Source organism: Dipodomys spectabilis, unplaced genomic scaffold (assembly GCF_019054845.1).
Source record: "Dipodomys spectabilis isolate Male_0828 unplaced genomic scaffold, ASM1905484v1 ptg000201l, whole genome shotgun sequence".
Lineage (NCBI taxonomy): Eukaryota > Metazoa > Chordata > Mammalia > Rodentia > Heteromyidae > Dipodomys > Dipodomys spectabilis.
The window spans coordinates 2080694-2094783 of record NW_024870878.1 but is presented as its reverse complement, the minus strand read 5'-3'; the positions used below and the strand labels follow the sequence as shown (position 1 = coordinate 2094783).

Here is a 14090-nt window from a genome sequence, read left to right as displayed (position 1 = left end):
ACCCAGTTAGGGCAATGTCTTTATAGAAGAATTTCAACTAGTAGCTATGGCATCATTCAGATCCTCTAGTGAAATATGGATCTAGGCAGTGATTATTCATACAGTCTGAACATCTGGAACAGGTGATGAAAAACTTTATGATGACATGATAGAGTAGGATGGTAGCAATTTAACCTATTGACTAATCTGATAGCCATTTACTATATGCCTTCTGGTGTCAGACGTGCCCTCTTCCCCCGTGCCAGATGGGAAGTATTCACAAGTCTGATTGCATCTGCAAATTCCACTGCCAATTTAGAGGAAGCATGGTAGATGAATAGAACAGGTTAAAAGTTGCACTAGAATGCAATTGTCAAAATCTAGCCTATAAGAAATTCTAGAATAAGTGATTATCATTTTTTATTTGTTATTGTTATTTGTTGTTTTTGGTTTTCTGTGTGTTTGGGACTGAAACCAGGGTCTCCTATACATGCTAGGTATTTACCACTGAGCTACATCACTGTAACCTCTGATCTGCCCCTGACACAAATAAACCTCAAGGGCAAAGGAGAGGCAGGGGAAGTTAACAGATTAATTAAAGGAGACTTCAGGGATAAAGCAAGGATGCAATATATGGCTCTTGTTTGCATCTTAATTTGAACAAACTTAATGTGAAAAAAAAGGACAGTTGGGAATATTTGATAATACTAGAGGATGGTTAATCTTTTAAAAAATTTTTATTCTCATAAAAGTGATGTACAGGGGCTGGGAAGGTGGCTCAGCGGTAGAGTGCTTGCCTTGCATGCATGAGGCCCTGGGTTCGATTCCTCAGCACCACATAAGCAGAAAAAGCTAGAAGTGGCGCTGTGGCTCAAGTGGTAGAGCGCTATCCTTGAGCTGAAGAGCTGAGGGACAGTGCCCAGGCCAGAGTTCAGGCCCCACGACCACCACCAACAACAACAAAAAGTGATGAACAAGGGAATTACAGTTACATAAGTCAGGTAGGAGTACATTTCTTTTTGGGCCATATCACCCCTTCCCTCACACAGGATGGTTAATCTTTTAGACATTATGATGTAGAAATATAAAAGTCATTTTCTTTTAGAGATAATGTGCTTAAATTATATGCAGATGTATAACATCTAGGTTTTTTTAATTGTCACTATAATGTTCAAAATAACCTGTGTGAAAGAAAGAGAATAGGAGATTAGTTGAAATAAGATTGACCATTTGATAGTTGAGGTTGAGGCTGAATGATGAATATATTAGGTCTATTACATTATTCTCTTCATTTGATATATATTTGACATTTGTCCTTATAAACAGGAAAGCAATTTTTTTCCTTTTTATTATTTTGAGGCAGGGCTTTGCTAGTCGCCTAGGCTAGTCTGGAACTCTAAGTATATAACCCAGGCTGATCTGTCAGACTTAAGGTCCTACTGCCTTTGCCTTCTAAGTGCTGAGATCACAGGTATGTACCACCATGATTGGCTTAGGAAAACTATTTTGCTCAGATTTTCTAAATTGCTTTTGGGTAGTGAAGAAATTGATATTTCTTTTACTAACTTCCTTACAGGAGAATGTCACACACCCTTGCCACACTGCATTCTTTTTAGATTTTGCCAATCTGATAAGCAGAATGCTATTTTGTTGTTTTAATAGTAAGGCACTGCTTTAATTAATGGTTGTGTTGCCATTTACACCTCAAAGGGCTCTTCATCTTCTTCAGTCTTCAGAAATAATCTGCTTCTTTTATGTGTTGTGTGAAAAGAAAGTTGTATTTAGAGAGCTCCATGAATCTTAGCATACTTTCCCCTTGCTCTCCCTTGGGATGGTACTGGGGCTTGAACTTAGGGCCTGGGTGCCATCCCAGCTTATTTACTTAAGGCTAGGACTCTAGGGCAGTTCCACTTTTACCTTTTGCTGGTTAATTGGAGAGAAATCCCAAGGACTTTTCCTGCTTTGGCAGGCTTTGAGTAGAGAGCCTCAGAGCTCAGCCTCTGAGTAGCTAGGATTACAGGCGAGAACCACTGATATTCAGCCATCTGCTTTTTTTTTTTTTTTTTTAGTCATCTCCCTCTTTTCCCTCCCTTTCTCCCTTCCTAATTTCCCTTCCCTTTTCCCTTCTTCTTTCCCCTTGTTCTCTTAAAAAAAAAAAAAAAAAAGATTAAGGGGCTGGGAATGTAGCTTAGTGTAGAATGCTTGCCTAGCATGCATGAAACCCTAGGTTCCATTCCTCAGTACCACACAAACAGAAAAAGCTGGAAGTGGCAATGTGGCTCAAGTGATAGAGTGCTGGCTTTGAGCAAAAGAAGCTCAGGGACAGTGCCTAGGCCCTGAGTTCAAGCCCCAGGACTGGCAAAAAAAAAAAAAAAATTAAATTGTTATTAAAAAGGTGATGTACAGAGGGGTTTACAGTTACATATGTCAGATAAAGATTACATTTCTTTTTCTTTCTTTCTTTTTTGGTTGTGGGACTTCAGCTTAGGGCCGAGGACTGTCCCTCAGCTCTTTTGTTTAAGGCCAGCATTTGGCCACCGTGAGCCACAGTTCCACTTCAGTTTTCTAATGGTTAATTGGATAAGAGTCTCACGGACTTTTTTGCCCTGCTTGCCTTTGAACGTTGATGCTCAGATCTCAGCCCCCTGAGTAGCTAGGATTAGAAGTGTGAGCTACTAGCACCCCACCACAGTACATTTCTTTTTGGACAATGTCACCCCTTCATTCTCTTGTTTTCAGTATTTCCCCTCCCATCCTCAAGCACAAATTGTTTTTGTTTTTGGTTTTTGGGTCTGGTCGTGGGGCCTGAACTCTGGGCCTGAGCGCTGTCCCTCAGTTCTTCAGCTCAAGGCTAGCGCTCTACCACTTGAGCCACAGCGCCACTTCCAACTTTTTTTCTTTTTGGTTATGTGGTGCTAAGGAATCGAACCCAGGGCCTCTGGCATGCAAGGCAAGCGCTCTACCACTGAGCCACCTTCCCAGCCCTCTCAAGCACAAATTGTATAGTTCATTTTCAACCTCGTGTCTAGAGAGTCCCTCTGCTGCATGTGTTTACCCTTTGGCCTTCCATTTCTGGGACTCTGCCGCCCTTAACGAGATAAATGAACAAACAAGTCAAAAAGAAAAGAAAAAAACAACAACAAAGGAAAAAACCTCATTTCCTTTCCTGGAGCTCATTTTAATGAATATTATTTTATATGATCAGATGCACATAGCCATTTACTGTCTTTCCCTCTTTCTCATTCCCATTTTTTCCCCTCCCTCCCTTTCTCCCTCTTCCAGTTTGAACCCAGGGCCTCTCTTGTATTAAGCACATATTGTACCACTGAGCTGCACCCCATATGCCCCGCTTCTTAATTTCAGTTTCCTTTCAAGCAGCAGAGCTTTTACTTCTCTCACACCTCGGTGGCTGTCACTTTAACTCAGTGACCTGGATAAATTCTGGATAGAAAGTTGAGATGAAGGTTTAACCTAGATGATTGTTACATTTTTCTTTTCAATATTCCCCCCCCCCCCCCCCAAAAAAAAGAGATTTATTTTCAATTGTCTTTACTGGTGACAAGATCTGTTTGGAGTCCTTTTCATGTGTGCATTTGTTCCTTGGGAAAAAAGGCAACACGGTTTCAGATAGAGATTCATAGTCTCATCTGTGGCTCCCCACATACTGAGAAGAAAATATGTTGCTTTGAGAACTGTTCTCAGTAGGAACTGAGAAACAGTCTGTCATGCTTACTGCTGTCTAGTGCAGTGGCTCCTATTTTACCTCTTACATAAATTGAATCCTGAGACGCATTGTGTAGTTTTAGAAATAATTACAGATGCCTCATTAAGTGGGAAGGAGACAGTACACCATAGGTTTTACCAGTTTTCCCCCCTTTCATTGTGTTTGGTTGTACATGACACAGTGAGCAGGACTAAAACATTTCATTTCTCCTTTTCCTCTGAGTAGAATCAGCACACAGTTGTGTACCTACCCACTGCCTGGCTGTTACCTTAGGAGCATGTGCCCTGGTATTCAGGATGCATGGTTGGGCAGTGGGGGCTGTTTACTTTCTCAGTGTCCTCTTCAAATTGACTGAATTCCAAAGGGGCCATTATGACATAGTGGAAAAGCAGGGTAGAGGCAGACTTTGAATCTCATTTTGCCACTTGGGAGTTATGTGATTAACATATGGCCTCAGAGGAATTTAAATGTATGCCTAGTACTCAGTAAATGTCAGTCGAGTTTGAATTAGGTAAATAATTTGCCATGCAGCAAGCTGTGTGCTTAGGTCTGTGCTGGGTAGAAATCCACCATTCTTATCTAGAAATGATACCGTTAACATTTTTATTCCTTTTCAACAGTAGCTCTTGTGGTTCTGTTAGAGGTCCCACTCTGCTGTAGCATCAGACCTTAAAGATAATGTGGAAACCTTGGAGTCTTGCTTGTGCCAGTCTTTTAGGAGTGCTGCCGCAGGGCAGGAGGAAGCGAAGGTTGGGATGATTTTGATGTCTGCTTTTCCAGCAGTGGCTAGAAGCCAGCAGCAAGCTTCTGAACAAGAGCCCTTTAACAGCCTGTGTTGAGGGGGGAAAAACAAAACAAAACAAAAAGCCAAAACAGCAATATCACAGCTTCACTAGAATGACTCTGAGCTGCTGGATTCATTCTTTTAGGTTGGCTGTGCCAAGAGATAAAGAACTTATAAGACACAGAGGGGTATGCATGCTTTGGTTTGTTAAATGTGTGATAACATTCTTTACTAACTGTGGCATTAGATTTAAATGGCTTAGAATAAAGGGCCAGGCAATAAACTGCTCTGCCATGGGAGTAGGAAAACAGCTGCCTCCTCGCAGGATGTGGGGAGGAGCCAAAGAAGTCACGTGATCAGAAGTCTCTATCCTAACCATTGTAGAGTCCTTGCCCACAGTAGACATTTTATTCTGTTTTTGTTGAAGCTGAGGAGAATGTCCTAGAATGTAGCCCTCCCACGAAAGACTTCCTGAGAGGCCAGAAGCAGAATTTGATACAAACACCTGGCCCTTCAGGTTGAATGAATGATAAAACATGTACATGCTGAGTGTAATGGGTCATGCCTGCAGTCCAAGCTATTCCTACGTGGGAGGCTAAAGTAGGAGGAGCACACATTTGAGACTAGCCTGAGTGACTTACTGAGACATTTTCTCAAAATAAAAAAGATCTGGTAGCTGTGTGCTGTTGGCTCATATCTGTAATCTTAGCCACTTAGGAGGCTGAGGTTTGAGGATCGAAGTTTGAAGCCAGCCAAGTCAGGGAAGCCTATAAGACTCTTATCCCTAATTAACCAGCAAAATGCTGGAAGTGAAGCTATGGCTCAAATGACAGTGCACCAAACTTGAGTGAAAAAATTAAAGAGACAGTGCCCAAGCCTTGAGAAATGGGGAAAATGAAAGTCTGAGAATATAGCCCAATGGTAAACGTTTGTCTAGCCTGCATGAGGCCCTAGGACCAGTATCTAATACTGCCAAATTAAGAAAAAAATGCATGTCTGTCTAGGCAGCATAGCCTAGGCCCCATCTCTTATAAAGTTTTTGGATTTACATACGCAACATAGAAAGGATATGTGAATAGCAATAGGGAGTCCCTCTACATACCCAAGGAGAAAGAGGTCATTTCTTTTTCTTTATTTTATTTCTTTATTTTTTTGATCGGTCATGGGGCTTGAACTCTGGGCCTGGGCACTGTCCCTCAGCTCTTTAGCTCAAGGCTAGCACTCTACCACTTGAGCTACAGTGCCACTTCCGGTGTTCTGGTGGTTTATTGGACATAAGAGTCCCGTGGACTTTCATTCCTGGGCTGGCTTTGAACCTCGATCCTCAGATCTCAGCCTCCTGAGTAGCTAGGATTACAGGCGTGAGCCACTGGCGCCTGGCCTGAAAGAGGTCATTTCTATAAAGGCCAAGTATATTTGAACAAACTTATTCTATTGAACATCTATTACTTGCTCAACAGTCCTGTTTGTTTGTGTGTTTGTTTTTTGTTTTTTTGTCAGTTGTGGGGCCTGAACTCTGGGCCTGGGTACTGAGCTCTTCAGCTCTTCAGCTCAAGGCTAGTGTTCTACCACTTGAGCCACAGCACCACTTCTGGCTTTTTTGCTTATGTGGTGCTGAGGAATTGAACCCAGGGCCTCATACATGCAAGGCAAGCACTCTACCACTGAGCCACCTTCCCAGCTCCAGCAGTCCTGTCTTTTTTTTTTCTTTAATTATGTGTAACCCATGTTTTATTCAGTTTATTTCTGAAAATGGTTTTTACACACCAATCTGGAGAGTCTTACTTTTAATAATGAGAGTGAAGAGCAGTTTTCATTAAAATCATCTCAGGAAATCAGGCATAAACCAGAATACAAAACTAAATATAGGCTCATCTAGTGATAAAACATCACATTGCAGAATTTTTTTTCCTATTTTTTATTTATTTTTTAAAATTTTTTAATTTTTTAATTATCTTTAACTAGTTGTACAAAGACGTTCCCATTCTACAAAACAGTATATGAGTACAGAGTGTCTGACAACATTGCCACCCATCTCTCTTAACCCATCCCTTCTCTCACTTTTTTTTCTTTAATTGAGATTAGGTGGTTACATAAATTTCACATATTTCACAATATTGTGGAATAGTGATACTTAGTTAGAGTCACAAACACATTTTAACTTTCACAAGGCAAATTGTCATTATCATGTTCTATACAGTTGGTGAATTCTATGAGCTTTGACATTAGAAGTTATTTTTTCCACATCAGGTGATGTTTACATTTCTTTCCTTTTGCTTAGTGTGGGCTGTTCCCACTTCTTCTGTTCCTCCTCCTGGCTTCCCTCTGTTGTGTGCATATATGCATATACCATTTATATGGTCCAGAACAGGGAGTCGTTTAGCAATGATATGACAAAATGGGTGGCTGTCTTTGTTTCTTGAGTCCTGTTTGCCATATCTTCTTGTATTTTGGCTTTACCATCCACATACCAGGGAGACCATGTGCCGTTTGTCTCTTTGTTCTTTGCTTACTTCGCTCAAAAGAATCTGATCTATTTCTATCCATTTCCCTGCAAATGCCATTATTTTGTCCTTTCTAATGGCTGCATAATATTCCATTATATGTAGATACCACAATTTTTGGATCCACTCATCGGTAGTGGGGCATTTGGGTTGTTTCCAAATCTTGGCTATTGTGAACAGTGAGTAGTCCTGTCTTTTAAAGTCATTCAAGTATATAGTGTTACAGTGATCCTTAAAGGACCCACAATACGCACCAAGCATGATAGTGCATATTTGTAATTGCAGCACTTGAGAGGCAGAGCCAGGTTGAGGACAATGACTGCTACATGGTGAGACCTTGTTTCAAAAAACCAAGGGCTGTGAATAAAGCTCAATGGCAGAGCCTGGCATACACAGTGTTCAATCCCCAGTACTGAAATGGAGAGGACTTGTAATCTCTTATTGATACTGAACACTAAATGTCAAACATTCTACTACTTTTGTTGTTGTTGTTGTTGTTTTTTTTGTTTTGTTTTTGGGTCCGGTCGTGGGGCCTGAACTCTGGGCCTGGGCGCTGTCCCTCAGCTCTTCAGCTCAAGGCTAGTGCTCTACCACTTGAGCCACAGCACCACTTCTGGCTTTTTTTTTCTTTTTGCTTATGTGGTGCTGAGGAATCAAACCCAGGGCCTTGAGCATGCAAGGCAAGCGCTCTACCACTGAGCCACCTTCCCAGCCCTCTACTACTTTTTGTACATATTGTTTCACTTAATTCTCACAATAACCAATGTGGTATGTGTTAGTGTGTCTATTTCATAGACATATAACGTAAGAGCTTAGTAACTTACTAAGTATTAGGGCCAGGATTTGATTCTAAATCTGCCTCCAGAGCCCATGGCCTGCTCAGTGAGGTGCCATTGGAGAGGCAGGATGGACTTTTGGGAAAATGTAAACTGGTGGACAAGTGGATGATTATTTGCACTGGATAGTAAGCTATACTGATTGGCTCATGTATGAGATGTCAGAATCAAGATTCTAAAAGATCTTGGCAGACCGAAAGAACAGATAAAAATAATAAAATGAAATTTGCTGGAGAGATGCAAAATTCCCCATTTAAGTAAAGATCAGCTTTTTAAGACTTGAGGAGGGAGAAGATGTTTCGTGTGCTCTGTGAGGGAATAAAAGAATCCAGCAATTTTATTTATCTGCCAGTTCAAATCAAGTTTGCAGTAGAGCGATGGCTGTCACAGGTACTAGTGCAATCTAAAGCTACATTCAGGCAAATATAGAAATGGCCAGGGATTGGGTGGGGGGTGGGCAGGGGGAGGATGGGAAAGGATGGGAAGGGGAAACAAAGGAGGAGGCTACAATGCTTGATAAGAAATATACTCATTATCTTGCCCATGTACTTGTAACCACTCTGTACAGTATTTTCACAATAAATAAATAAAAAAAAAGAAATGGCCAGGGAAGAAATGAAGACAGGATAATAAGGGAGCTAGGGTGCCAGTGGCTCACAACTGTAATCCCAGCTACTCAGGAGTCTGAGATCTGAGGAACTTGGTTCAGAGCAAACCCAGGCTGAAAAGTTCATGAGACTCTTTTATCTCCAATTAACTACACACAAAAGAAAAAAGAAAAAAAAAGCTGGAAGTGGAGCTGTGGCTCAAGTGGTAGAGTGCTAGCCTTGAGCAAAAAGAAACCTCAGAGACAGTGCCCAGGCTGAGTTCAAGCCCAAGGCTGGCGTGCACATACACATATATACAGGGGTGATAAGGGAGCTGAAAGTTCAGCTGTGAAAAATGAAGGAATGGATTAGAGTAATCAAATACGATTCATATGATAGAATGGTTAGGCTTCCTACTTAATCTCAGAGTAAACCTAGCTCCTGGCCAGTGCACAGGTGAATATGGGACATGTGGATTTCACAAAGCTGTCATTGGCTGTTCCAAAATGATCTTGCAATCTAGTGAGGCAATGGGGTTCAAAGCTTATGGAAATCTGGCTTGTAGGAGAAAAAGGGAGGCCTAGAGGCATCAAAGGTGCTTCACTAGAAAACAATATAATTGCATTTGGAGGGGCTGGGAAGGTGGCTCAGTGGTAGAGCGCTTGCCTTGCATGCATGAGGCCCTGGGTTCGATTCCTCAGCACTACATAAGAAAAAGAAAAAAGCCGGAAGTGGCACTGTGACTCAAGTGGTAGAGTGCTAGCCTTGAGCCGAAGAGCTGAGGGACAGCGCCCAGGCCCAGAGTTCAGGCCCCACGACCGGATCCCCCCCCAAAAAAAATTGCATTTAGAAGATTGGTGTGGGCTGAGTGCTGGTGGCTTACAACTGCAATCCTAGCTATTCAGGAGGCTGAGATCTGAGGATCACAGTTCAAAGCTGGCCTGGGCAGGAAAGTCCATGAAATTCTTATCTCTAATAAACCACCAGAAAACCGGAAGTGGCGCTATGGCTCAGGTGGTAGGGCATTCACCTTGAGCTGAAGAGCTGAGGGACAGTGCCCAGGCCCAGAGTTCAAACCCCAGTACTGATTTTTAAAAAAAGTTTGGTGTGGGATGAGTATTCTAATAGAGGAAAACAGAAGGGAGTAGTGGCACGTTTGTTTCATTTATTGACTGGGAGGAGTGCATGGCTTGAGTATGACCTATATATGAGCTTTGGAGCAGAAGGGATGAGATTGAAAAAAAATCTAGGGTAGTATATAATCCTGTAACACATTTGAGGAGCAGGAAAACTTGGTAAGTTACAGACCATTTTCAGCCTGTGTATTTGATCAGCTAATATTAACAGTAATCTAATACATCATCCAGTATAGCTTATTTACCAGACTGACTTCATGAAGAAACTAATAGGCACCTCTTTCTTTCCTGAAAACCTCAGCCACTTTGAAGTGTTTGAAAGAGGAGCTCAGCCATTACAAGTTTATCAATCACATATTGTAGCTATTTCAGTTTTAAAAGTAAAGTTGGGCCGGGTGCCGGTGGCTCACACCTGTAATCCTAGTTACTCTGGAGGCTGAGATCTGAGGATTGCGGTTCAAATCCAGCCCGGGCAGGAAAGTCCATGAGACTCTTATCTCCAATAAACCACTAGAAAACCGGAAGTGGCACTGTGGCTCAAGTGGTAGAGTGCTGGCCTTGAGCTGAAGAGCGCAGGGACAGTACCCAAGCCCAGAGTTCAAGCCCCACAACCGACCCCCTCCCCCCCCCCAAAAAAATCAAAGTTGGAAGGATGGAAGTGTGGCTAAGCAATAGAGCACTTACTAGCATGTGTGAGTCTGCATTCTGCATGTATGTGCACGCACATATGCACGCAAAGAAAACACAGTCAAAGTGATTAAGGAGAGGACACACCCTTGTGTGGTGGCCTGCCTGAAAGGGCAGGAAATATCCCCACCACAGATTTAGCTCAGATGTGAAGACTAAGATGCTACTCATACCCCAGGAGACAATGCAAAAAGCACCATCTATGTTGCTGTATACTACTTGGGAAATTCCTGGGGAGGCAGGGAAGGCTTGAGGAGCAAGAAGAGGAGCATGGGCTACCCTGAGGTTAAGGGGTAGAGACAGATCTTAGAGATACAGGGGTCTTAGTCCGATGCTGGTGGCTTACACTTGTAATTCTGGCTACTCAGGAGACTGAGATCTAAGGATTGCAGTTTGAAGCTAGCCTGGGCGGGAAACTTAGGGAGATTTTTATCTCCAATTATCCAGCAGAAAGCTGAAAGTGGAGCTGGGGATCAAGAGACAGAGTGCTAGCCTTGATCAAAACACAGGTAAAGAAGTACACCCAGGCCCTAGCCTCAAAAAAGAAAAACAAAGATACAGAATCTTGTTGGATTTAAACTGCCTTTTGGTATCAAAGGACAGAGAAACAGGATTTCTTTTCAGCCCTGCCAACATATGGGCCAGAAGGGGAGGAGGGAGGACTGAGCTTAAAAGCTAAGTGCTTTAGACACTTTCTTGAAGCTACATATGGAAGCCATTTTTGCAGGGCCTTTACAGGGAGCTAGCAGGAAGAATCTATTTCACCATGACTGTTTTTGTTCTGTGTGCACATGAGTCCCAGATGACTAGGAGAGGTGTCAATTCACTTTGTCCTGTAAACTTATGTGCTGGTCTCATTACCTGCCTGTGCATTGCCAGGTGCTGCCTTCCATTGAGAGCGTGGATGGTTCCGATCCTTTGGCAACGCTGCAGAACCCCATTGCTAGACTGGAGGCAAAAGATGAAGAGGATGAGGATGAAGATGAGGACACTGATGATGAAGAGGAAGAAGATGGTGAAGACACAGATCTGGATGACTGGGAACCAGACCCACCCCGGCCCTTTGACCCCCATGACTTGTGTAAGCCCCTTCCTTCCTTCCTTCCTTCCTTCCTTCCTTCCTTCCTTCCTTCCTTCCTTCCTTCCTTCCTTCCTTCCTTCCTTCCTTCCTTCCTTTGCATCTGTCTTTTCTTTCTTTTCTTCTCTTTTTTTTTTTCTTTGATCAGTCATGGTCTTGAACTCAGGGCCTGGCACTCTCCTTGAGGAGCCACAGATCCACTTCTGGTGGTTTTTTGGAGATCCTGAGATCCTCAGATCTCAACCTACTGAGTAGCTAGGATTACAGGCGTGAGCCACCAGCGCCTATCTGATGTAAGCATTTTCTGTGTCTAAGTATGAACATAGTTCACACACACTGAGACTCTCCTAGTCCTATACAGCACTGCCATGTTCTTTGAGGATGTATTCCCTTCAGTCTTCCAAGTAGCCTGAGAAGGCTAGGACATTCAGGTTTTCTGATTTTATTGAAGAAGGAACTGAAGCCCAGAAAAGTTTAGGCAGCTTGTTTAAGGTCATGGAAGTGTGAATCGGGGATCGACCATTCACTTCTGGGTCTCTGATACCAAACCACTATGGCAAGTTAGCCCAGTACTAAACTGTTCAGCCATTTCAGCTCTAAAGGTTTATCTTTCTTTTTTTTTCTTTTTCTTTTTCTTGTTTTTTTTGGTTCGGTCGTGGGGCCTGAACTCTGGGCCTGGGCTCTGTCCCTCAGCTCTTCAGCTCAAGGCTAGCGCTCTACCACTTGAGCCACAGCGCCACTTCCGGCTTTTTTCTTTCTGCTTATGTGGTGCTGAGGAATCGAACCCAGGGCCTCAAGCATGCAAGGCAAGCACTCTGCCACTGAGTGCTTCCCAGCCCCATCTAAAGGTTTATCTTTCTTAATCCTTTGAAAATGCTTATCCTTAAGTTAGAATGTGTTTGTGACTTTAGCTGAGCATCACTATCCCACAATACTGTGAAATTTGGGAAATTATGTAACCCTTAATCACAATAAAAAATTTGAAAAAAAAATGCTTATCCTTCTAGGAACTCGTGGCTCATGCCTGTAATCTTAGATATTCAGGAGATTGAATTCTGAGGATCACAGTTCAAAGCCAGCCCAGGCATTCTAATTAACCAGCAAAAAGCTGGAAGTACAGGTTTGGCACCAGTGGTAGAACACCAGCCTTGAGTGTAAAAGCCAAGAAAGAGTGGCAGGCCCTGAGTTAAAGCTCTAGTACTGGCACACACACATACACACACACACATCTGCTTACTCTGTCCCAGGGCCTAGTGCTCCACACTTCCTATTGTATTTGATATACTCCATTTATGAGCGTGTTGGCTGAGGTGGTGTTTGTACATTGAGAATCTAGAGTTCAACTCTAGTCTGTCCCCACACTTCATCTTCCATCAGCAAATCATTGTTCCTTTTCATAGATTTTTATGCTTCATGCATTTGAGTGATTGAGGCTATTCATAGAGCCTTGTGGCTTTGTGCTGTTTCTCCTGGGCCTTCTCTGTGTGCTGGTAAAAGCTGTCTGTATGAAGCTGGTATTCAGCCTCATGTCTAATCCCCATCTAACAGAGGTCTTCCTTGTTTCATTCTCCCCCCCCCCCTTGAATTCCAGGCATCTCCTAAGCCAAATGTACTGAAAGCTTCTTTACCTTATAAATATTAACACAAAGTCACTCTCTATTGTTTGAGAATTGTACAGTTGGAAAATACCTAAACCAGGTCATCACATACCCAGAGGGAGTGAAACCTGAAGAGAATGAACTCTGTGTGGCCTGGTCACTTTCTCCTGCATCTCATTGAGTTAGCTAACTTACTGCTGGGAGGGAGGAAGGGAGGGAGTGTGCCTGGTTGGAGCAAACTAAATTCTATAATGAGCTGAAAATTCATGTCCTGTCTGGGCTGGGATATTGTGTCATCCAAAGGAATGAAGAACCAGGGTTGTTAAATTCACTCAGTGTAGCCTCATCAGACAAAACCATTTGTAAACTCATGGACTCTACCCTTTTGAGGAAATTGATTAAACTGTATTGTCTGGGTTTTTTTTTTTTCCTAACAGCTTTATTGAAGTAATTTTCTCATTAGATTTTACAACATGTAGCTTATAAGCACTAATTTTTTAAAATTTTACAGTAGGATTTTGTGCTCACTATTTGAGGTATCAACTAACAGAGAAATAAGTCACAGCTTGCATATTATTTTTGACAAGCAGAAGCAAATTTTGCCTGATTTTAGAGGAAAATGACAGCATTTTTATTGGCCTATGAAAGCTAATGGATTACAATGGAATGAGTAGTGCCTTTGTAGCATTAATTGAATTTTGGCCTGATAACTTAGATTTATTTGCGCGCGCGTGAGTGTGTGTGTGTGTGTGTGTGTGTGTGTGTGTGTGTGTGTGTGTGTGTGTTGGGTGAGAGGTGGGGGAAGTTGTATGTCAGAACTTTTTACCTGAGATCAACTCATGTCAAGGAATTTGACTACTTAAGGGTTTTTTCTTTTGCAGGGTGTGAGGAGTGTAACAATGCCCACTCATCAGTGTGCCCAAAGCATGGGCCCTTGCATCCCATTCCCAACCGGCCTGTGCTCACTCGGGCCAGAGCAAGTCTCCCCCTGGTCCTCTACATAGACAGGTTTCTTGGAGGAGTGTTCTCCAAAAGGCGAATTCCCAAGCGTACCCAGTTTGGCCCTGTGGAGGGACCCCTGGTTAGGGGATCGGAGCTGAAAGACTGTTACATTCACCTAAAGGTAATTGCTGCTTTCTCCATTACTCTTGTTCTGTTCTGTTAAAGCTTTTTTGGG

At 42.7% G+C, this 14090-nt stretch overlaps 1 protein-coding gene across 2 annotated transcripts in view; it reads left to right on the top strand.

Annotated features, from left to right (window-relative positions):
• Positions 1–14090, top strand: part of Prdm10 (PR/SET domain 10) — a 111172-nt gene that overhangs the window by 41292 nt on the left and 55790 nt on the right. For both annotated transcript variants that reach the window (XM_042696194.1, XM_042696193.1), the window contains 2 exons: positions 11117–11318; positions 13795–14036. In XM_042696194.1, coding sequence (XP_042552128.1) covers positions 11117–11318; positions 13795–14036 — 444 coding nt within the window. The remainder of the gene's footprint in view (positions 1–11116; positions 11319–13794; positions 14037–14090) is intronic.